Below are 22,866 nucleotides of genomic sequence, written 5' to 3'. Positions count from 1 at the left end.
CAGAAATATAACATAAAGAAGGTGTGAATAAATAAGCATCAATTCGAAAATTGTTTCGTTACATAATTTCATAATGCCTTTGTAGATCTGTATGCACAAAGGACGGTGCTATCCCCAACGCAGGTAATTACGAATATGTGTAAGTTATATATAGTTTCTTCATTCTAAGACACCTTACGATATTTTCCTTTACCTTTGTAAGGAAGCCTGGATTCCCAACATCGGAATTTGAAATCACCAACCTAACTAAATGATCAATATCACACATAACAGGGGTGCAGTATTTAACATAGACGTTTGTAAGTGTCTGTAGATATTAATAAGATATCAGAAAGACATTTTCTTTGAATTAAAGTGAGTCATATCTAAATAATAATTCCTGCATTTGTTCCTCTTTCAAGCAAAAAAAAAAAAACAGATGAGAACAGACGGATTTAGACGAGACTTGGTAGTTAACAACCAGGAGTAACGTAGAGGATAGTTTTTATTCGGCTGCACGGATAGCCGAGTAGTTGAGGTCACCACGTCAAACCCACTGTGCGCGTCGTGTCGCGGGTTCGATCCCCGCGTAGGACAAGCATTTGTGTGATCCACGAATGCTTGTTCTGAGTCTGGGTGTCTTTATGCATGTGAGTTGTATGTTTGTAAACCCCCTGCGACACAAGGATTAAATTCCTTAGTGCGGGAGTCGTTAAAAAAAGAGAAAGAAATAATTTTATGTTCCCGTGGGATCATTTTTGATTTGTAGCGGTCACAAAAAAAATAGACTCTGAAAAGTAAATATACAAGAAACTATGTACATGTATAATATATATCATCACAAAAGGAAACAACAAATATGAATTCTTTTTCTCGCCTCCACATTCGATTTTCTTTTATTGGCTTCCATTCTGTTCAGCTTATAGAATTTTTGAACCATCTACAAACTTTTACCTTCGAAAATAATACAGCCTTTTTACATATTGAAAACAAACCACAGTTGTGCTACAAATTATATAACGCAAACGAAAATCAATATTTTGTATTGTTGTTGAAAAAATGTTATTATGCACATATCAATTCTAAACGCATTACATATTTTATTTTATTTCGAAAATTAATAATTATTATACACGACAGTTACCAATTTGTAAAGCAAATACAATCTTTCTGCCACTAGATGGCGCTGTTAAACCGACTTCAAACAAAAAGGTTCTATTTTGGACAGATCTAATACACAGCACATATGCCTATATTGTGGGTTTTTACAAAGATCACGCTCCTACTACGGATATAACATGAATAGGTCGAGCTTTGTAACCTTGTGACCCTGTCCCTCTAAGATATTTTTGGACGAAATACAAAACTTTTTACTCCCAAAATAAGATCAAATGTGAACTTAGTTTATTGAAGTTTTATATTTCAAACAGGGATTTTTCTATTTTTTCTCGTTCGAGGTATTTAAGGTAAGGGTAAATTCTGTTAAAAAGGAATCGGTCTGTGATATTAATAGCAGTTAAGCTAAGAAAATCTAACCTTTTATTATTTTTAATAAACTTTTCTATCAAAAAACTCAGTTTCTAGCTGATATGATATAAAATCAAGATGTTCGTCTACTAAATTCATTAAGATAATTCTAATTCCTGAAAAATAAATAAACATGTTATTCCGATGTTCTTTCTTTTGTTTTCTCGGTTCAGTGGAAGTAATTAGATAGGTACCACAGATTGCCAAAGGGTCAACACCAAATCATCGCAACTAATTTAATACCTAGAAGGTTCCTAGAAGGATCTAGAAGCTTTCAGACATTACAAAATGTAATTTTAAGCAATAAAGTTATATTTGTCTGCCGACCACCGTTGTTTACTAATAAACTTGCAAACACTATCAAAACATTAGGTAACTAGTTTAGTAATATTGGGTTTATCTAGCCGAATAATTCTAGATTTACTCGAATTATGGATGATATAAATTCCCTTTCATAATTAACTTTTGTGAGATAGATTCGTGGGCCAGTTGCTGGAAAAATATAGAAAAAAGTTAGCTGCAGTAAAAAGTCTTGGTTAAGGAACTTCAGGGGGTGGACCTGACTACTAACAAAAGCTGATCGCTAATCTTCACTAGTTACAGAGGCACCGCTAGAAGAAGAAGAGGCACATAATTATTTGGTAAAGGTTTACTTGCGTTTTTATCGGGATCGCTCGACAGGTTGGGTTAGTAATCTATTTTCCCGAATTTGATTCGGGTGAATCGACTACTTTTAATTTAAGTATTTTTTAGGGGCAGATTCGCCTGAGACAAATTCAACAGCGTGAGAATCCGGTACACCAAAATTTTGTAAGGCATAATTCGCCCAAATACTATTTCAGAAAAAAGTTCTGGATCGAAACGGAGTCCTTTGCTATGAAGTGGCGCGGCATGGAACCAGTAAACGAGTTTGCAACCCCGTCGCGAATAAACCGTTATTTAATTATTACTCACTCTATGTGTTAGTATTTCACTAGCGTTTTACGGATATGGAAACCTTGGCTTATACTGCGTGTTTATCCATTAGGTATCATGATTTAAAATTATTATTTTACCTCAATATTTAGAAACTAGAAATACTTCGATCCAACTGTCTGTGTCGGTTCGAATGGCGAAAGACCATGGTTTCTAATCAAAAAACACAAAACGTGCAATGTTATTGGTGGTCTGCTAGATATGACTTCCTTGATTTTAAAAACAAACATATTAAAAAAAATACAATTCCTAAAAAGTTTAAAAAATATAGAAAAGGGGTCCAAGTTACAAGGAAAGCGATTGAGGGCAAAACCTCCTCACGATTCGCAGTGCCAAGAAAAACAATGACTGCCAATTCCAACTCCCAAATGCAAGTCAGCTAAATCCAATGACTTGATTTGGTTTTTTTTCTACTTCACGAGATTCTCGTCACAGGAGACAATCTGATCGATCTATTGCGACTTTACTGGATACTTATATTGTTAAGCCTCTTAAAGCTTAAAATGAATTTAAGGCAGACTTTCATTTCACTACATTTAGGAACAATGGTTCCCAAAAATTTTAACGCGAATGTCGCTCGGAATAAATAAAATATTTCCGTAATGATATTTATTCAGAGATAAAGTAGGTGACCTACATTTTACTTGTATGGGACCATTATTGAGGAATATTAAATGTTTTTTTATGGCTAAGAGTACTGGTAATCTATAGCGAATCGACTTAATGCCCTCAATTCCGCGATTTTGACTACCAACTTATGCTATATTAAATAGATGATATCGATTTTGCGATCTCCAAAAAAAAGAAACAAAGAAATTATCCTGTTTCTAAATTAAGACTATGATAGATAGATCGAATATTCTTTATTGCATACCATATAAGTTGCAGATATATGCAACAAAATGCTTTCGAATTGTCAAGTTAGGATATCTTTGCAGTTAAAAAGAAAGTTAATCAAGTATTATTTTTCATTTTTTTATAAATCAGGTTTCACTTTTAACAATACATTACTATATGTAAGAAAATGAAAAATAAAAGAAACTTTGAGAGATACCATTCAAAAACTTTTTTATTTCAAGAAACCCATACATTACATAATAATTTATTCACTTAAGTTTAAAGTGCTCCAATTTGTGTTCCGCAGCCATGAAAATATTTTCAACTGTGCAAGGATTATCTGGAAAAGAAAAAGTAACATTAGAACACCAGTGTGAAAACAAAAGAGTTTTCAATCAATGTAAACTCCTTTTAAACACTTTCGGAACAATTAAAGAATAGCTGTATAATATGCGTTTCCAGACGTCGTAAAATATAGATACTTTTTATTACAAACACCAGTTTCATTTGAGATGTACTTTAGAAAATAAAGGAAGTAAAATATTTCTCCGATATTTTTGAAGATTATTTAAGTGTTTAAAAGGTTTTTTTTAAACACTCAAATAATCATCGTAAAGCGTAAGTTTTATTCTTTAGACATAACAAAGTCATTCACGAAACCTTTATTTAGAATTTGTATGTCGACAGTTTGATGAGAGAGCGTTTCACACATACATAATCCTTATAGATACCGCATGTGAAACATTTTAATTGCGTTTAAATTCACCAAGTTTTGAGGAAGCACGGGTAACGGGGAATCATAGGTGCAATCTGATTAGTTAGTGCAAGGTTTCGTTACGATCGTACAGATCCAGGGCTTGGGCTCAATATGGGTGCCGCATTATATCAGTGCAAATGAATGTTGTTGGTACACGGTAGTTATCTTCATATAGTTCTAGTAGTAAGTTATCTTTCTTGCAGAAAGTATTAGGATTAGGTTAAGTATCTATGTTTCAAATAGCTTTAGTTCCATAGCAATCGAGTTCTTTTGGAAAATTCTACTTGATAACTCATTGATTAAGTACAAAAAATCAACCACTGCATGTAACAAACAGGATCCGCTAAGTACAGAGATATCACACTGAAAGTTAATCGTGACTACGGTTACATCAAATGTTATTTCCCGTCTCGTGTGTAGTTTCTGAAAACTATTTTTATTGTATGACGAAGGGTCAAGTTACACTGGACAATCATGTAAATAATGAGTAAAAATATTTAGATTGCTCAAGAACTACCAGCTTACAGAGGTACCACTGTTGGGTAAATACCTCGACTCGTATAGGGAGGGATCCCAACGCAGACAAGTACATAATATATAAGACTTTTTAAATGTTACATGTACTTTTATAAGTATTTAAGACACCAGTGATTAAGATTACTTATTTATTATGTAAGAAAATATTTGAGTTATGGTCAGTTTTCGCTATAACTTTCATTGAATACTACACGAAATATCATCAGTTATCTCCACCGACCTGCCTAATTTCATATTGACAGTACGAAAGATTCGATAAAATAAAATGGCAGCCATAGGTTATGGCAATCAATAAATTGATTTAATTTTGGATATAAATTGAATAAAATCCCCAAAGTTACCCCACTTGTGACTTTATGAAGGTATTGTGTGACACATATTTTCACTTGTTTTTCTTCTCCAACTTAAGATATGATTCGTAGAACCTTTTGATTCTCCCTATGATGTTTTGGGCAAAAACTATACTTTTTAATTTTATTTAGTTTTTAGTGTAGGTCGTTTTGATAAACTGAAATACACAAATAAAAACCGAAAACAGTATAACTTATCTACCTAGACTGTTCCGTTCATGCAATGTCAACAATAATGTTTGCACGTCCCAATACTTAGAGCGTTTTCATTCAAAAAAATTATGGCCGTAACAACGCTTACTTAACCTCGACCTTTAATTATGTATTTGTTGTTACTGCGGCAACTGAAATACATTTTTTTTAATGTCAACTGTCTAGCTACCGCGGTATTTTCGAGAAACAATCTGGTGACAGACGGACGAACCCCTACCCTTTGGGTACGGAACCCCTTCATTATCATTTCAATGAAACATACAGACGCTTTCATTCTATCTATTGTTATTGATAAGACAATGTTATTTCATTGGCAACAACTCCTGTGAAGCGTAAATATTATCTTCGTCTAAATAACATTGCTATTTCTAAGCAATTGTGTGTTACTAAGTTACTGTTATCTGATAAAGGAAAGGTTCAAATAAATCATATTGTGGAACTTTAAGTCGACTAAATTGAGGACCCATATTACATATACTTATGTTTGTGTGATCTACGAACCACTGTTTTTAAATACTTGAGACATCCAACCCCAGTGTGTTTGTAGGCGTGTATGTTTATTACCTTGTCACGCTCAAACACCTGAACTGATTCGATGAAATTTGATACCTATAGACGTAACTAACTTGAAACAATATACAGACTACTTTTATCCGACTTCTTTAAACGAGGGTGATTATCGCATCTATAAGCCTACCGACATATTCTATAAACATATGTGTATTCGGCTGTAGTTAGAAACCTAGCCTAGGTGAAAAACAAAAGGAGGTCATATTCGCACGTGACCAGCCTGTCAACCTGTCTAGAACGGTGATACTTGGCCAAGCGCTAACGCTGATTGGTTCACTCAAATGTTTCGAACCGAAAAGTCAAAGTCACGTCACTTTTCGTAGGAATAAATCCCATACTTTTAAAATTTATTTTCTTGCCCTGTTATAGAATGGTAAAGGAACCTGGTGAACATATAAAACAGCATCATGGCCCACTATAACACGCCTTTCGAAAATTTTCATTCTGCCCATTTTAATGTTGTGTCCCTTCACAGTTGTTACTAACCCGCTCGTTTTTATAATAAGTTTAAGATGTCTATCTGTTTTACTGTCTGTTTATCTTTAGAGTCGTAGCTGCGGAATGGATTAAGCAATTTTAATTTAGATAAAAATCAGTCAAACCGTTTACAAGTCGTGGGGAGTGAAAGTTTAAGTGTCGTTTTTTTGGGTCGACTTATAATATCTTTGTAATAAACACATGTATTCGGAAAGTCTACCTTTAAATAAGCTGTGCAAAAGTTATACTATATAAATTTCGCGAATTAACATTTTCTAGGCGTTTAGAAACATACTTCTTAAATTGCTTGCAAAAAACCAAACAGCGAAAAAATAGCGATCGGGTATGAGTCACGTGACCGCGTACGTTCACCCCTTGCTAAGTCGAAGCCGTCCGTGAACAATTGCAGCCTACGAAACCCCTTTCAAACTATTTATTTGATCAGAATCTTAACAAAAACATGTAAAAGGAACATTTAATTAACCCTGTTAATTAGGCGCACATACTAAATCCTATAATAATATTTAAGAAATTTAGATGTAAGATATTATCAGAAACAGAAAGGTATTTACTTAGGGTCCTATACCATAAAAATGCCTGCATTAAAATAATATTATAATGAAGGAGAATTTTGAAAAAAATCTAAGAACATGTCTTTTCTTTCTTTAATAAATTATTGGAACAATCATATGAAAGTAAACTCATTTTATTTCGAGCAAAATTGTTTAACTTTGCTCTCTCATCAATAAGGAGTTTTCTCTTTAATTAACCAACTGACTAACAAATTACAATGTTTCTCTTGAAGTTCTGCAGGTTTAGGAGAACATGGGTGAAACGATGAGGTCAAACTAGTTATCAAAGTAAAAGTTTACCTATATCAAACCACACGTCATCGTGTCCAGCATCCAGACGTGCTGCGCGCACAGCTTCATGTACAGCATGGATGAACACTGTAGCTAGGCAGAAAGCTGGCTCACCCGTAGCTGGAAATCAAAATGATAGGTACAATATTGGTCAAAAGCTTATAAGCGATCGGTTCAAAGTACAGAGCCAAGAGAAACGCCAATAAATTACAGAAAATAATAAATAAAGGGAGAATATTAAATTTCGAAATCAGGCAGTAAGTGATGATAATATTTATAGACAACTAGCTGACCCAGCAAACGTTGTTTTGCCGATTTTTTTTTCTAGTTGTATGTATTTTTAATGCCACATTATAAAAAAAGGACAACAAAAAATTTCGACCAAAAAATATTTTTTTTTTTTGTGTGAGCAATCCTTCACACTTAGGGGTATGAAAAATAGATGTTGTTTTATTCTCAGACATACCCAATATGTATACAAAATTTCATAAAAATCGGTCGAACCGTTTCGGAGGAGTACGGTAACTAACATCGTGACACGGGAATTTTATATATTAGAAGATAAGCTGGATGATAATTATAGCAAACAAGAATAAGGAACAATAAAAAGTGAATGAAGAAATATTGGAATCAGTAAAATCTGTGTTACATTACCTACCTTTGGACTGAAGCACGCCAGATTCGTTTCTACCGTTACGACGGAAGTAAATCCTCATATCGGATGGTATGTCTTTGATTCCAGGTATTTTGTAGGTCCAGGTTCTGTCAGTCAGCAGTTTTCCTGAAGATCCATCGTATATCACCTTTTCTGAAGTCCAGTAACCAAGACCCATTATGAATGCGCCTTCGATCTGTCAATAGCAATTGTCATGTTATGTGAGAGAGCATTCAATATTTAGAAGATACAAAGCATCAAGTTTTAAAAGGGGATCTTATACTATTACAAAGACAGGCAGATCTCAGATTAAACAGTGTCCAAGTCTCACATTTTTTTATATTTGGTTCACTAAACTAGACATTACACGTAAAATAACATAAGATAATAATATAACTGATAAATACAGAAAAAGTGTATAACCTTCTTGAAGTGAACACAACATGCTATAAAAAATAGGTATAAGGGTGGTAGGTGTACATCGCAATCTTATAATCGATTAATTATACATATTTATAATAAGACATCATTTAAGGTTTTAATCTATAGTTGTATAGTGCAGATAAGTAATTCAATTACCTGAGCAACATCAATTTCTGGACTCAAACTTCTTCCTGTGTCCTCCAATATATCAACCCTTATTACGTCATGATTTCCAGTGAGAATATCTACTTCTAACTCCAAGATACCAACTCCATAAACCTCGTAGGGCTTAGCATCGTTTTCCTTAGAGAATGTATGCAAAGCTTGAAGGTCAATGCCAGCACCATAAGCGTTTGCTACTAGTACTTCCCACGAAGGATTCTCCAATTTCTCTCTTAGAGGTTGAAGCCTTTCGTTTATCGTTTCGCAAGCTTTCATGGCAGCAAACACAACGCATTCGCTGCCAATACTTCCACCAGTGACTATTGCATTTGGTGATGTAAAACTGGTAGATGGTTTTACGCTAACTTTTTCTAAAGGTATACCAAGTTTGTAAGCGCACACTTGAGCTACCTTCGTATTTATACCTTGTCCCATTTCAACACCGCCGTGAGTAACTACAACAGTGCCATCCGCATGATACACAGACACTATGGCGTTGAAATTTCCTGTGTACTGTATGTCTACAGTCATAGGTATCAGTTTTATGGCACGTTTCCTCCATCGGTTGACTCTGTTGAATTCTTGAACTTGTTGACTCCTTTCATCAAAGTTTGCATCTTTTTTAATTTGATTTATCATGTCTGGGATCGGGTTGTTTTCAAAATCCATGTTTTTAAGTCTGACTTCAACGGGATCTCTATGGAGGCTGAAGGCAATTTTTTCCATTATGTATTCTGTTACTGCAATGCCTTCTGTAGTAACTATAACAAGAGCCACGTATTAATATTACAAAGTAATTGATATAGTGATGAAACGTCTGCTTAACTCATACTTACACGGCGCTCTACACCAAGTGTTCGAGGGTTTATCAGTTAATACACTATTTGCAGAACCGTACCATCGTTTCCAGTTGTAACAGTTGTGTGAATGCAACAGAGTTAAAAATGTCAAAGTTTCATTGTAATAACACCCCGAATCTTGATAGAATGTGTTCTTCAAGTATTGTATTTCACCTTCAGCGTTTACTCCAACCTGTAAGAATTATAAAATTCCATTACCTCTGAATCATAGTTCCGTTTGTAAAATAATTTACTTACAATTGTATCATGGTCAGTCGTTACCGGTAGTCAGACGATAGAAAATCTTACGACAAGTAATCTTATGACAGATCAGTCCCTGCATGTTAAACGCTACTATGTATCTCTTTCTAGTTAGACTGAAAGCCGACCCCAACATAGTTCGAAAAAAAAACTACATAAATAACGATAATTACGGTAATTAGCGTTTTTACCTCAAAGCTGCTATTCAATGGTATGCGTTTTCCTATCGACCCCATATTTGTTTGTAGAGGCAGTATCATCCTACAGGTTTTATTTGTTAGATGAGTTACTAATGCCGCCGAACAAGCAATTTGAGTGGAACGAGAGATTTTTCCACCGTAGGCGCCGCCCACCCTTCTTACTTGGACATTTATGCTGAAATAAGAGAAAGCAATTACAATGGCCGAAATAATATAAATAATTGTACGAAATGTACGCTCAAATCCGAGTTTCCTGAACTTTGAATAGAAATAAGCTAAATTTCGTAAATATACCAAACATATCAAATTCTAATTGACTAGGAATCGAGTTCAATTTGTTCCTGATTCCAAAAATATATTATTGAGATCTCGGTTTAAAGGGTTGATAAAATAGGCTTTTATAAAAAGTCATGATCATTCGCCTTGGTAGTAGGTAACTTCTTCTTATTTTTGTCTTACCTGTTAACGGGGATCTTCAAACTTTGAGCTATGGCAACATTTGTAAGGTCCAGCCATTGAGTTGACGAAAATACTTCCATTCCATCTTCAGTTGGTCTTACTACACACGTTTGGGGCTCCATATAATAATGGTACTGTTCTTCCATTTTTATTTGTCCAGTTATAACAGTTTTTACATCATTACCTGTTTCGGTTGGTTCTAAGATTTGATCGGATCTGACCCGTTTAGATTTTTCGGGAGATTTCAGTACTTCATCTATATTTAACAAAGGTCGGTTCTTGCTGACCGTTACGTATTGTATTTTGACGAGCTTAGCTGCTTTATTGGCTGTTTTCTCTCTGTCAGCCACGATTATTGCAGCTGGTTGGCCATAGAATTTGACTTGTTTTGCACATAATATTTCTTCTTGGTCAAACATAAAAGGAATGTTGGCAGGAGTGAATATGTTGTCTCCTGGTATATCGGCGGCTGTGTAGAATGCTGTTACTCCAGGCAGTTTCTATAATCACATTGTCATAATTGATTTCGTAGCTGACAGTTAATATTTTATTTAGCAAATTGAGTATTAATAGCAAATATTTCTACTTACGAAGGCTTCAGTAGTGTCAAAATCTTTAATGATACTGCCAGCATTGACATCGGCAGTGACAAAAGCTGCAAAGACCTCGTTGGCTTGCGTTGGCAAGTCATTAGCGAATACAGCTTCACCACTGCACTGGACCAGAGCTTCGATCTTTGGGACGGGCTGGTTTAGTGGCCACAGAGTTTTGTCCGTTTCATAAGATTGCATGCCTTTAGATTTATGACGTTTGATTGCTTCGCCTCCGGACTTGTAGTATGAGTTCATTTTGTTGCTTGGACAGAGACTTAGGATCGCCTGAAAATTACACGATAATACGTTATAATGTAGTCTGGAGTAAAAATAATTAGAAATGATTTAGGTGTTAATTCGTTACAATTTTTTTTGTCTTATTACTTTTTTAATTATAAATTCTTTATTGTTGTCTACTTATTTGAAAACTTCATCCATATTTATTAAAACTTAATGAGTGTTGTTTGAGTACAGTTTCCATACCTTGTAATACAAAGCAACTGCCAACTTCTTTCTATAAGCAGCCGAGGGTTCGGGTGGAGCTTCCTCTGGGTTAATCTCTTCATCCAAAGTCTTTAGAGCCAATTGTAGAGTTTCATCGGTATAAGGATCTTTTCCAACTAAAACCTCTTCTGTTTTTGCTGCATGTACAAATGTGGGTGATATACTACCATACACTATAGTAGCTTTCTCTAGTATTTCAGAATTTTGCTTAAATTTAAACATGAATCCCGCGTTGACGACTGCATGAGCGTTTTGTGATCTTGGCATTATCTGTAAATTTGATTTTATTGCAATATATTTTTCTTCACAGTCATGAAGTATGAATGTGTCTGATTCAAACATACCTTGTAAGTTTTTACTGAACAGCAGTGTGACAGGGGAGGTAACATGATATTCTTTATTATTTTTCCTTTCATAGGCGCTTTGAGGAACTCTGGTAGTTTGAATTTCTCTTCTTTATTTCCACTCCCAACTGTAAACATTTTACATTTGTTTTAATCAATGAAGTTGTCTGTGTAAACTGTTTTTTTTGGTATATGTACATATCGGCTAATAAAGTTACTCGTTCAAAAATGAAGTACGATAAAAATAGTAACATTTCTTACCAACAGTTATCATGGCTCCGACTGTCTCAAAAAGCAAGAATAAATCTGATTGGAAATCATTATTGATGTGTTTTAAAAATAGATTACCGCCAATTGTTCCAATCTGTAAATGTAATCTGTTTGTCAATTTTAAATGCAATATAAAGCTAATATACCCCATACTTATTTTAGATTAAACTATACAACGTCGACGCCTTAAACTTTAGACACCTTCGTAAACTTTAGATTCCAATGACGTCTAAGAATTTCGAGGAGACGCACTAAAATTGTCATGGAAACGAAATAAACTATATATTATATCGTGAATATCTTCTAATGATGCTACTGTAACAATTTAATGTTTATATTTACAATAATCACTTGATTGCTTTATGTGACTTAATAGGCCAGACGTTATAACACTACTCAAACACCTTGTTTTAAGGCAAGGTCTTGTTTTAACACCAATTAAGATATTTCTTAGTATTCCAAATGATTTTAGACTTCAATATTTTCCAAGTAAATTATTGAGAATAGATAAAGTCTATACATTTTTTTAAATTAAATATTAATATCGTGTTTACACAGACTTCGCTCTAACTTTTGATACCCTTCAGTATGTAATGAAAAAATGTATCTATGTAATATAATAGTAAAAGTTGAATTGATTCCAAATGTCACTTGGCCTTGGCAATAGCCTCCCGGAATCAACAAAGTAGCTATCGAACTTCTGTATTATTTACAATATAGGTACATTGAAAAGGTTGAAATGCTTTTTTCGACTTTCACACTTACGTTCCTAACAGGAATATGAGCGACCAAATCCATATGATCGTAGAACTGTTTGAGATAAGAGAACTCTTCTTTTTGAGACGCTAATTCCATGAAGAGTTCCATCATTTCCGTTAAAGGCATGCCAGCGCCTAGTATAAGGTTCACATCAATTATATGTCCTTTGATTTCAGCTACGTTGAATATGTCTATCACGTGAGGAGGGTAGTCTGTCACGTGGTATACTCCTGAAAAAATAAGAGAACATGATTGTTGTATATGTTTATCACTTTTTCTTCTCCTCCTATGGTTGATGTTTAAGCTAGGGTATAAGTTTAACCCTTGAAAAAGCTTTAGTGTCCTGGTTTTCATAGTTAACAAGTGATAATTAATTTGTAAAGCGCACATGATTTTTTAAAAAACATTAGTGCGTACCTGTATTGGATACAATTACATTACATTACCTGCGACCTGTTACTTGGCTATCCCTTACTCATTATTAATCACGAATTTAATTTTGACGTAGGATATAACTATACCTATTTTGAAATGAAACTACTTTTACGGATTTTATCGCGGTTTAATTTTAGAAAGGTTTCGAAACGTCGGGAACTAAAATCTAAAATTAAACCGCGATAAAATCCGTAAAAGTAGTTTCATTTCAATGTCTAACATTCGCGTAAACCTAAGAAACCACTATATACCTATTTTTTTATTATCTTGTTCTCAGTATCATTAAGATACCGTGTTATATTTATTAATTATTTAAACTCACCTTGACCAGTATTCCCTGCAATTAGCTTGTATTCTCCAAAGCTCATAGCTTTAAACACATCACTCAAATTGTAAGCTTTGTACCACTTGTGTTTGCCTGCATCAACTACTATCATACTCTCATCACTTATAAGAATATATTCAACCTCCTTATCACCATCACCACTATTTGCCACACCTTTGAAACATTTGTCTCTATGTGAACATTTTTGGGCACATTCCAGACCACAAGTTTTGAACATTGCCAAGTCCTCCAGATCTCCTAGTTTGTCCAAAAGCTTTTGGTCTGCGTCTTTAGCAAATGATTTGAAAGCATCGGCGATTGGTCTGTACCCGGTGCATCTACACATGTTGCTGGCAAAAGAGTTTTCCACTTCAACAGAACTCAGATTTTTATCTTTTGACTCGTACAAACTGAAAAGGATAAATAAAAATGTTTACTAGTCTATTTTTTATTGCAACGATTCAACTATAAATACGAATCCCGCACTGAGTAATTTACTCTTTGTTTTGCGGGGGTTTCGCAAAAATTCAAGTAACATGTGTTAAGACACCCAAACTCAGGACAAGCATTCGTGGATGACACAAACGCTGGTTCTACGTAGGGATCGAAACCGCGACACGTCGTCGGCTATCCGTGACGTCGCCTTGAGTCATTGCTTATAATGGTATGATTTCTATTGTTTCAATTGAAATATCTATATAGAAAAACAAATAAAGTTCTGTAATAACTATTGAGCCCTGACGTAAGTGTACTTAGTTTTTTATGGTTTATTGTTGCTCATCGTGTCATTCGCTTGATCTAAGATAATTATGTTTGTTTAGTATAAGATAATAATATATTATTTTTACATAAAAAACGGTTATAGTTGTAGCTGTTGTTATAGTGCTGCGGCAGTCCATAACACCGGAACAAAACAGGGGTCCATAACTGAACAACTATTGAAATTAAGTATTTGGTATTCTTCCTCTTTTTATTTTATGGTTAACTAGCTGTGGTTAGAAGATATAAGTTATAATTTATACCTACCTTCTATCTATCTATCTGCCTTCTATCTATCTTGTAGGATTCAGTCAGCGTTTGCAATGTAAGCGCAAAAAATGTGTTTTTTTACGACCTCACATTAGAAACCTCAAAAATTTTAGCCTATGTGTTATTCTGATGTATAAGCTATATTGTGGTAAAGTTTCATTCAAATCCATTCAGTAGTTTTTACGTGAAAGAGTAACAAACATCCATACATCCATACTTACAAACTTTCGCCTTTATAATAGTAGTAGGATATACAACCTGGTGTCAAAGCTCAAACCGCACGTAGGCATCTGAAGTAGGTTATGACACACCTGAGCATTTCTCAAAGTTAAAATCATTTGAGAAATTCTCAGGTGGACGGTTTGCTTTAACACTTCTTTTAGTTATTACACAATTTAGCAATTTAAAAGCATCACAGTTTAATCATGAGTTATAAAAAAATAAATTGAATTTCGATGCTTGTATAAAAGCTGACAATGCTTCAAAGCTTAACGTAAAACAATAAAAAACGTTTTAGTCTTCAGGGCAAGTCTTCAATCCCCTACACGTGTAAAATCCGCAAAAGAATTGTCAGACCTAACCTACATCGCTTCGTATTTATGGCCTCGTAAAAGATTAGTATTCTAGTGACAAAGAAAGAATATAAAACGGCCAAGAGCGAGACGGATTCGCACACGAAGGGATCTGTTTTTTTTTCATCCTAGCCTTTTGCTACTATGTTGGGGTCTGCTTCCAGCCTAACTGGATGCAGCTAGTTACCAGTGTATTAAAAGAAGCAAGAGCCTATATGACCTCCCAAACACAGATGACCCAGAATTCTGAAGAATTTATGAAAATTATGTCAACAGCATAAAAAATGTCTGATGCAAGGGTAATTCTTAAATATTTATTTTATTATGTTTTTATTTATAGCAGCAAATACCACATACATATGAGAAAATTTTAACTGTCAACCAAAAATTTTACCTGTATGAAACACAGCCTGATGATAGACGGACAAACAACGGAAGCAGATATTTTTTTAGGGCATCGGTCCATCGGGCTATGAACCACTTTTATCATTTTTTTTTTTTTTTTTCTCTAGCCCACTGTGTCCCACTGCTGGGCAAAGGCCTCCCCCAAATCCTTCCACGACTCTCTATTCTGGGCCGCATTATTTATTATACTTTTATCATACGGAACCCAAAAATTCAAAAGGAATCATGAAAACTCTACAAAGTCGCTTACTATTCGATACTGGCTCGTTATTGACAAGTTTCGTCTGCGTTATGAATATTTTGGTAAAGAAAGATAAATAAAATCTTTCAGACTAGGTACTGAAAGATTTGTGTCAATGTGTTGACTTTGCGTTCTTATAAAATTGATGGGTGTTTTTCTGTATTATCACATTGTAAGAGTAAGTTTCTACGTCTGTTCTTAATGTTTAATTTTTCTTATCTATACTAATATATAAACCTGAAGAGTTTGTTTGTTTGTTTGTTTGAACGCGCTAATCTCAGGAACTACTGGTCCAAATTAAAAAAAATCTTTTTGTGTTGAGTAGACAATTAATCAAGGAAGGCTTTAGGGTATAAACCATCACGCTGCGACTAATAGGAGCGAAGATACAATGGAAAATGTGAAAAAAAACAGGACGGGTATAAATCATAACTTACATCTTCTTCTACCCACGGGAACGAAGTCGCGGGCAACAGCTAGTATGTTATAATCTTTAAGAGTCTGCCTGATTCAAAACACAAACAAACATACAGTGGTTGACAGGTAACAAAAAAACAATGGTGCGTGCGTGATTTACATGGTCCAACAGACATTATCTTAAAATATTAGCTGGCAAAAAATAAGATTGGTCAGTATTCTTGGTAACACCTAGCTGTTGTATGTAATAATCTTTGTTTTTCCTTATCCAAAGACTAAAAAATATGAAATCGGGGTTAAGTAACGGTAGGTGAGGTGAAAAATTTGACGAGTGGTTTTTTTTCAATTATTTCTTTTCTGAACTCTTTGGTTCATTTTGTTTTGCATTTGACCGGTCTTTTTTTTTGTTCTTTGGTCGCTTTAGATTATTATTTACATTGAAGCTAGTTAATCTTGCTACCACCATAGCTATGTAACATGGCATTCTTGGTTTTTTCCTACCAGACCCAGATATAACCAGTTCTAACGCTGATGTCGAATCTATACTAAAATATAAAGCTGAAGAGTTTGTTTGTTTGTTTGAACGCGCTAATCTCAGAAACTACTGGTCCAAATTGAAAAAATATTTTTGTGTTGAATAGACCATTCATCGAGAAAGGCTTTATTTAGACTATAAACCATCACGCTGTGACTAATAAGAGCTAAGATAAAATGTAAAATGTGAAAAAAACCGGGCAGGTATACCTAAATCATAACTTATATCTCCTACCCACGGGGACGATGTCGCGGGCAACAGCTAGTTATTTCATAATATCTAAATTCTTAGGTTACGTCATAAACCTACAAAACCGGTGTTACCAAGAATGACCAATCTTATTTTTTGCCAGCTAATATTTTAAGATAATGTCTGTTGGACCATGTAAATCACGCACGCACCTATGTTTTTTTGTTACCTGTCAACCACTGTATGTTTGTGTGTGTTTTAAATCACGTCAGAGACTTAAAAGCGGTTTTTAAAATCAGAAAAAATTACATAAGCATTACTATTTCATATTAGAAAAACCTGTTGCTATACTTAAAGGACAGTATTTTTGGTAGGTAACATACTTTTTTTCGATCTACTTGATTCTCTCAAAAGCTTAACGTTTTTATTCATACTAGCTGTTGCCCGCGACTTCGTCCCCGTGGGTAGAAGATATAAGTTATGATTTAGTTATACCTGCCCGGTTTTTTTCACAATTTCCATTGTATCTTCTCTCCTATTAGTCGCAGCGTGATGGTTTATAGCCTAAAGCCTTCCTCGATGAATAGTCTATTTAACACAAAAATATTTTTTCAATTTGGACCAGTAGTTCCTGAGATTAGCGCGTTCAAACAAACAAACAAACTCTTCAGCTTTATATATTAGTATAGATATAGATAGAGTATAGATGAAGAGATGACATAAAACTAACACTAAATGTTTAGTGAAGCTTATTCCAACACATCAAATATTGAATCGGATAAACCATTGCTCACATTATAACTAGTTTCAACTAGATTATCCTGATAAATACACGAGAATAATCCAATATTCAATAAATAATTATAAATCCGCCTGTTAGTAGGTATTCTAATGATAGAGCAGCATGCTATTAAACATTATTCTTATAGTAACGTTACTGTAGAAAAAACAAGACATTAAGATCTAAAATCGCTTCGTCACTCTTATTTGTCATAGTTATTAGCATAAACTTTAAAATATAAACAAGTCCGTTCAAGGTATTTTTTTTGTGCTATTATTAGCAGTCTAGAAAACTATTTCGTTAAATAAATGTAAACAGAATTTTATTGAGGAAAAAATCTTAAAAAATATTGTTTTTAACTTTTGTGCTTTGTTAATTATAACTGTATGTTTATATAGCCTTATTTTGTATAACTTGTGACTAGTCTAGCTCATGGTTAAACTAGAACTGCACACGGTCGATCGCAGGTTAAGCTACGCTTGATACATCCGGTCGTTGGATGGGTGACCATCTGTCTTTTTTTTCAGAAGGCTGATTCAATTGTGGGTTACGACTGTTATTTAATACATCTTAAGCTGCATCCAGTTAGTCTGGAAGCCAACCCTAACATGGTTGGGAAACGACTAGGCTAGGAAGATTTGAATAGACTATTTAGTTTTAGTCAAATTTAGGATAACTATCAGAGATGCCTAACTAATTCAAATTGAACGTATCAACTTGATGCGGTAGCGTCAGAAAATTAGGAATGAGTAATTTACAAGTACCAAATTATATTTTTAACACAAGGAAACAATGACCAGTTTATCTGTTGAATTATATTCAATGGTTTTTTAAGATTTATAGAAGTTCCAACTTGAATTAAATTTCTTATAAAATAATAAATAATTATAGGTTTTCCTCATACCTGTACATATTCATGACCCATCCAGGAGTGCAGTACCCGCACTGGGTGCCGTTGAACTTGGCCAGTCTAGTCTGGATGTCGTGGTAGCCCTTAATCCTGTTGCCAACCCCTTCCACCGTGGTCACCTCCCAACCGTGGCAAGATAGGACTGATACTAGACACTGAAAGTTAAATAAATGTTCGAATTCATGATTTTGTTTTCTCACGGGATAATTTCATAGGATGAGGTCCGGTCTTTTTTAAAGGCGTACACGGGGACACAGGTCCAACAGGCAGTTGCCTTGTTGACAACTTTAATCTAAAATGACATGGGGCATCTACCAAGGCATCCTTATTTATTTTTTTGCATAGAAGGGCTAAGCGGATACTTGAAAAATCCTGCAAAAGATTTTTCACATCATTTCATAGTAGCCAAGATAAATTTAAATCTCAAGGATTTCAAATCTCGGTCAAATATTTCAGTGTCTTTGTTGGTAAACAAAGTAGAAGTTTAAGTCATGTCAAAAATCCTGTGTGAGATTTTAATTTTTGTAATACAATATGCAACAAATTGTAATTATTTGGTTCAAGCATTCGATCAACTTAATCCTTTCCCAAGATTTACTATTTTTACCCTTGACAAAAAATAATATTTAGAACTGAAGAGCAAATGTACTTTTTATTGTATCTTAACTATAATATCTGAATATTTATCTCCACCTACCGAATTAACAGCAAAAGTCTTGACAACATTATTGGGAGGTAGTGCCGCGCGCGCGGCCACCACACATGCGCCGCATCCACCTTCATGGCACATAGCTTTGGTACCGCGCAGGTCCGCCACATTACGAATAAACTCGTTTAGTGATACGTCTGGACCAAACTTGCCGTCAACTGGAGGGAAGAAAAAGGTTCTAGGGTCAGAGGGTAAACCACAAGTCACCAGAAAGTAGCAGTAGTGGATGAAAGACAAGGTTCTATTCCGTTTGAATTGCTCAACTAAAACCATAAACTCAAAGAAGTCTCGTATCTCGTTGTTTTGCTTTCGCAAAAGCAGTTTAGCTTTAAGAACCCATAGCCTAGGCATAGTATGCTTTAATTTATAGATCATCTTGGTAGGTACGAGATACTTCATTCAACAATCTAATATACAGTTTCGATCGAATTCAAGATACGATTTATATAATTAAGGGCCGATTTTCCAATCATCAGTTAACTTCTATCTGAGGAATAAATATGGCCGTTTGACATATTTTCTATACAAAAGCTGTCAAAACGTCCATCATATTCGTCAAATTAAAGTTATCTGGCGATTGCAAATCGGCCCTAAGAAAAATAAATATTTTATCAAAAAACAAATGAAAAATAGTTTTTCCATTTCGTTAAATTTATTTTATTTTCAAATACATAACTTTTCGCTATTTGTGGCCAGACATTGCTGGTAGCAAAAAGCAAATGAAAAGTTATACCGTAGTAAAATAAAGTTTTATATTTATTATCTTACCTTCATATTCCTTTCCGTTGATCTTAAATTTTATTTTCGACATTTTATTGAGATCTGAAAAAAATATTTAAGAATATCAATAGAATCGCGTTATACGCACCATTGTGACTACTACATACAATTATGTTCTTAATTTGACTAAGCCGGTGTTTGCATTTGACCAAATTCATTTTGGAAAAAAAAATAATCAATCATCTTGTGCCATATTATTTATCTAATCAATGTATTGAGAAGGCTTCTATTTTGATTTGGGTACGTATTTTGTTTGATGCAATATTTTTTTTTAATAGCGTTCTTGTTTTAATTAGTATTTTAATTTGAATTCGATAGTTGTCTTTGAAATTGAGTCGATTTTAGTTAAATCGTGTTTCAAATATAGAATTTCAGTCCAAACTTTTAGAGGCAGTTCTAGCAACCATTTTTTATCCAAAACATAGACTCTACCATCACGTTTTAAAGTCATATAATGGCGGATGTGGAAAAGAGATGCCGCTATACGTCCTGTATCGCGCTGTCACGCTTCCACAAACATAATAATATTATTTTAAGACGTGGTGGGACAGGCTTTTGTCTTGAGACTTCGAGTATGCGCTTAAGTAAACCATGAAGTTATTTAATTATGTAAGTTTCCATTGTTCTTTAACTTAATTGTTAATAAAATAGTTTTTACATGACAATTAAAACTGCCTTACGGTAATAGGCTTAATTAGCTTAGGTAACTTGTCAATTAAAAATTAAGACTATTTTGAACATTAAGATTTTTTGTTTTTAATTGTTAGGAATTATAATTGTGGTGAATATAATTTGGGATCAAAACTAGGACCAAAAAATTCAGTATTTACTATGATGAGATCAACGATTGTGGACTAAACGTTCTCAAAGATCTTATAGAATAAATAAAATAGCTTTATGGCATACATATTATTTTGAAATTCATTATTCAATAAAAGTTTAATCTTTACATTTTTACCAATGTTAAGATTAAAATGTAATATTCAAATCTTTATATTAATCCTATGTTACGTCTTTTAACTAAACTTCATTCTTCCGGGCTAACTTGTGAACCAAAACCATTGTGGACCCCGATTCCACTATTTACAATTTCCAATTAATTAATGGAAATTAGATCAAATTTTACTTAGCACATACAAAAAAAAATCTTGCCGGTTAGAATTATTTATAATTAAAGATTATGCCACCGAGCTATATATTATTAATTCATAATTTATAAAAAAAAAAACAGATTAACTTAAACGATTTTAATAAAACTTATAAAGGTGTTCCAATTCCAATTAATACCACTCAACTCATAATTAAGCTCTACAAAATAAGCCTCAAACATAAAACGAAATATAAATCTAAATACATACGTTCAAATTTATCGATTTAGAATGGTCACTTTCAACTGCTTGCCCTTGATACACGGTGAGATACGTCACTATGTTAACACTAAACATGGCATACTGACAGTCAATGTGTAATCTTAACGAGAACTGGTGAATAGTAGTCAGTAGAACCAGGTGTGTACGGTGCGTCGTAAAAATGTGAGGTTCCGTACGAAAATACATATATATTGAGTTTGTGTTTTGGATATTTTTTGATTATTTATTTAACAACGGTATACTTATGCGAATTTATTAGGTTAGCCTGAATAGTTTAGGATAAAACCGGAGCCCTAAATCAGGAGCTGACAAAGCGGTGGGGTTCAATAGGGTATACGAAAATAAAACGCATCAAATATGGTATTAGTAGGGACAAATAACGTCACTTGTTGGTAATAAGTGTACTGAACAGTGACGTCACTCGGGAATTAAACTTACTGTATTGATATTATACGGAATAATTAAGGATTTTTTAAATATTATTTACAGATTCGTTAGTTATTTCTAGTCAAATATCTTGTTGAAACTTAATTGTGGTTTTGTTAAAACATATGCTCCATACATTATCATTTAAGTGGCATTTCGATAACAAAGTGAGAATCAAAAGGTATGGCTCCAATGTATAAAGAGGACAGGTCAAATGTCGAAACATTACGTATGTGACAAAAGTTGCACAGTTCAAAAATCAAAGTTTAAAAATCACTTAAGAAAAAAATAGATCTTGAATCTTAAATAAGGCCTTTGAACCTACTAGAATAGACGAAAACAAGTTCTAAAAAAGCTTAGTTTTGAAACTTAAGGCGTGTCATTGTCTTTTTTTTGTTGAACTTTATTCTTATGTATTTTACTCATAATTGACTTATATATATACATAATTGACATATTACTCATAAACGTAGCGGAAATCAGCGGAATCTTCCGACGTTTTCTATGACTAAAAAGTTTCGATTGACGTCGAGACGTGTATGAAAGCTGTTTATTTACCTGCAATAATTTAAAAGTACGTAAAATTTTCTAAGTACCCCAAAAAGTGTCATATACCTACTTACCCATGGTTTTTAATTTTTGTGTAAAGTCATACACTAAATATTGCATCACACACTCAAAAGCTACGTTCTGATAAAACTTTCTTAAAAAGCTTTTAATATACTAATTTCAATGAATAAATGTTTCTTTTTCCAAACCAACTTTTCAGAAGTTTCTGATTTTGTATACGAAAGCTGTTCTGTTCTGCGCAAACGCCGAATATAAAATGAAACCGAGATCCGTGTAAACACGTCATATATTTAACTTAACCAATTTTTATTTCAAACAAACCTCAAAATAGCTATGTAATTTAACCCTCAGCTGTCAAGATGATTGCAATTTGTTTTGTAACATCAAATTATTTGAGCGGTCCAAGCGTATAGCGACCAAAGTACTTAGCTACTTTAATAAAAGTATGGGAGGATACTACTCAGCTTAGTAGACTATCAAAACATTTTCAAATACATGTTGTGTTTCTATAATTACAGTCGCGACATCTACAGTTGTTTAGAGACATTACTGAAGTACCCACTTAACAGTTTAGTAAGTAGGAATTTAAATTTTAATATATGTTTTTAAGAATGTGTG

General features: G+C 33.8%; 1 protein-coding gene across 2 annotated transcripts; it reads right to left on the bottom strand.

Moving 5' to 3' along the window:
* Positions 1-3,523: 3,523 nt before the first annotated feature.
* On the bottom strand, positions 3,524-21,434 carry LOC113503779 (xanthine dehydrogenase 1-like). Of its 2 annotated transcripts, XM_026885866.1 has the most exons (17): positions 21,241-21,434; positions 19,871-19,924; positions 19,091-19,260; positions 18,388-18,548; positions 13,312-13,724; positions 12,561-12,784; positions 11,787-11,889; positions 11,526-11,653; positions 11,161-11,451; positions 10,675-10,962; positions 10,085-10,584; positions 9,617-9,800; positions 9,162-9,357; positions 8,320-9,086; positions 7,744-7,936; positions 7,095-7,205; positions 3,524-3,658 (listed from the first exon to the last, which is right to left on the bottom strand). In XM_026885866.1, exons 2-17 carry the CDS (start codon positions 19,911-19,913, stop codon positions 3,588-3,590), a joined length of 3,843 nt encoding a protein of 1,280 aa, XP_026741667.1. In that variant the 5' UTR covers positions 19,914-19,924; positions 21,241-21,434; the 3' UTR covers positions 3,524-3,587. The 2 variants fall into 2 exon arrangements, with proteins under 2 accessions (XP_026741667.1, XP_026741666.1); XM_026885865.1 differs by lacking the exons at positions 19,871-19,924; positions 21,241-21,434 and having other exon boundaries at positions 19,091-19,574.
* Positions 21,435-22,866: the final 1,432 nt, after the last annotated feature.

This window comes from Trichoplusia ni, chromosome 20, assembly GCF_003590095.1.
Source record: "Trichoplusia ni isolate ovarian cell line Hi5 chromosome 20, tn1, whole genome shotgun sequence".
NCBI lineage: Eukaryota > Metazoa > Arthropoda > Insecta > Lepidoptera > Noctuidae > Trichoplusia > Trichoplusia ni.
The sequence above is the reverse complement of the archived record's forward strand: the minus strand, read 5'-3'. Positions and strand labels throughout refer to the sequence as shown.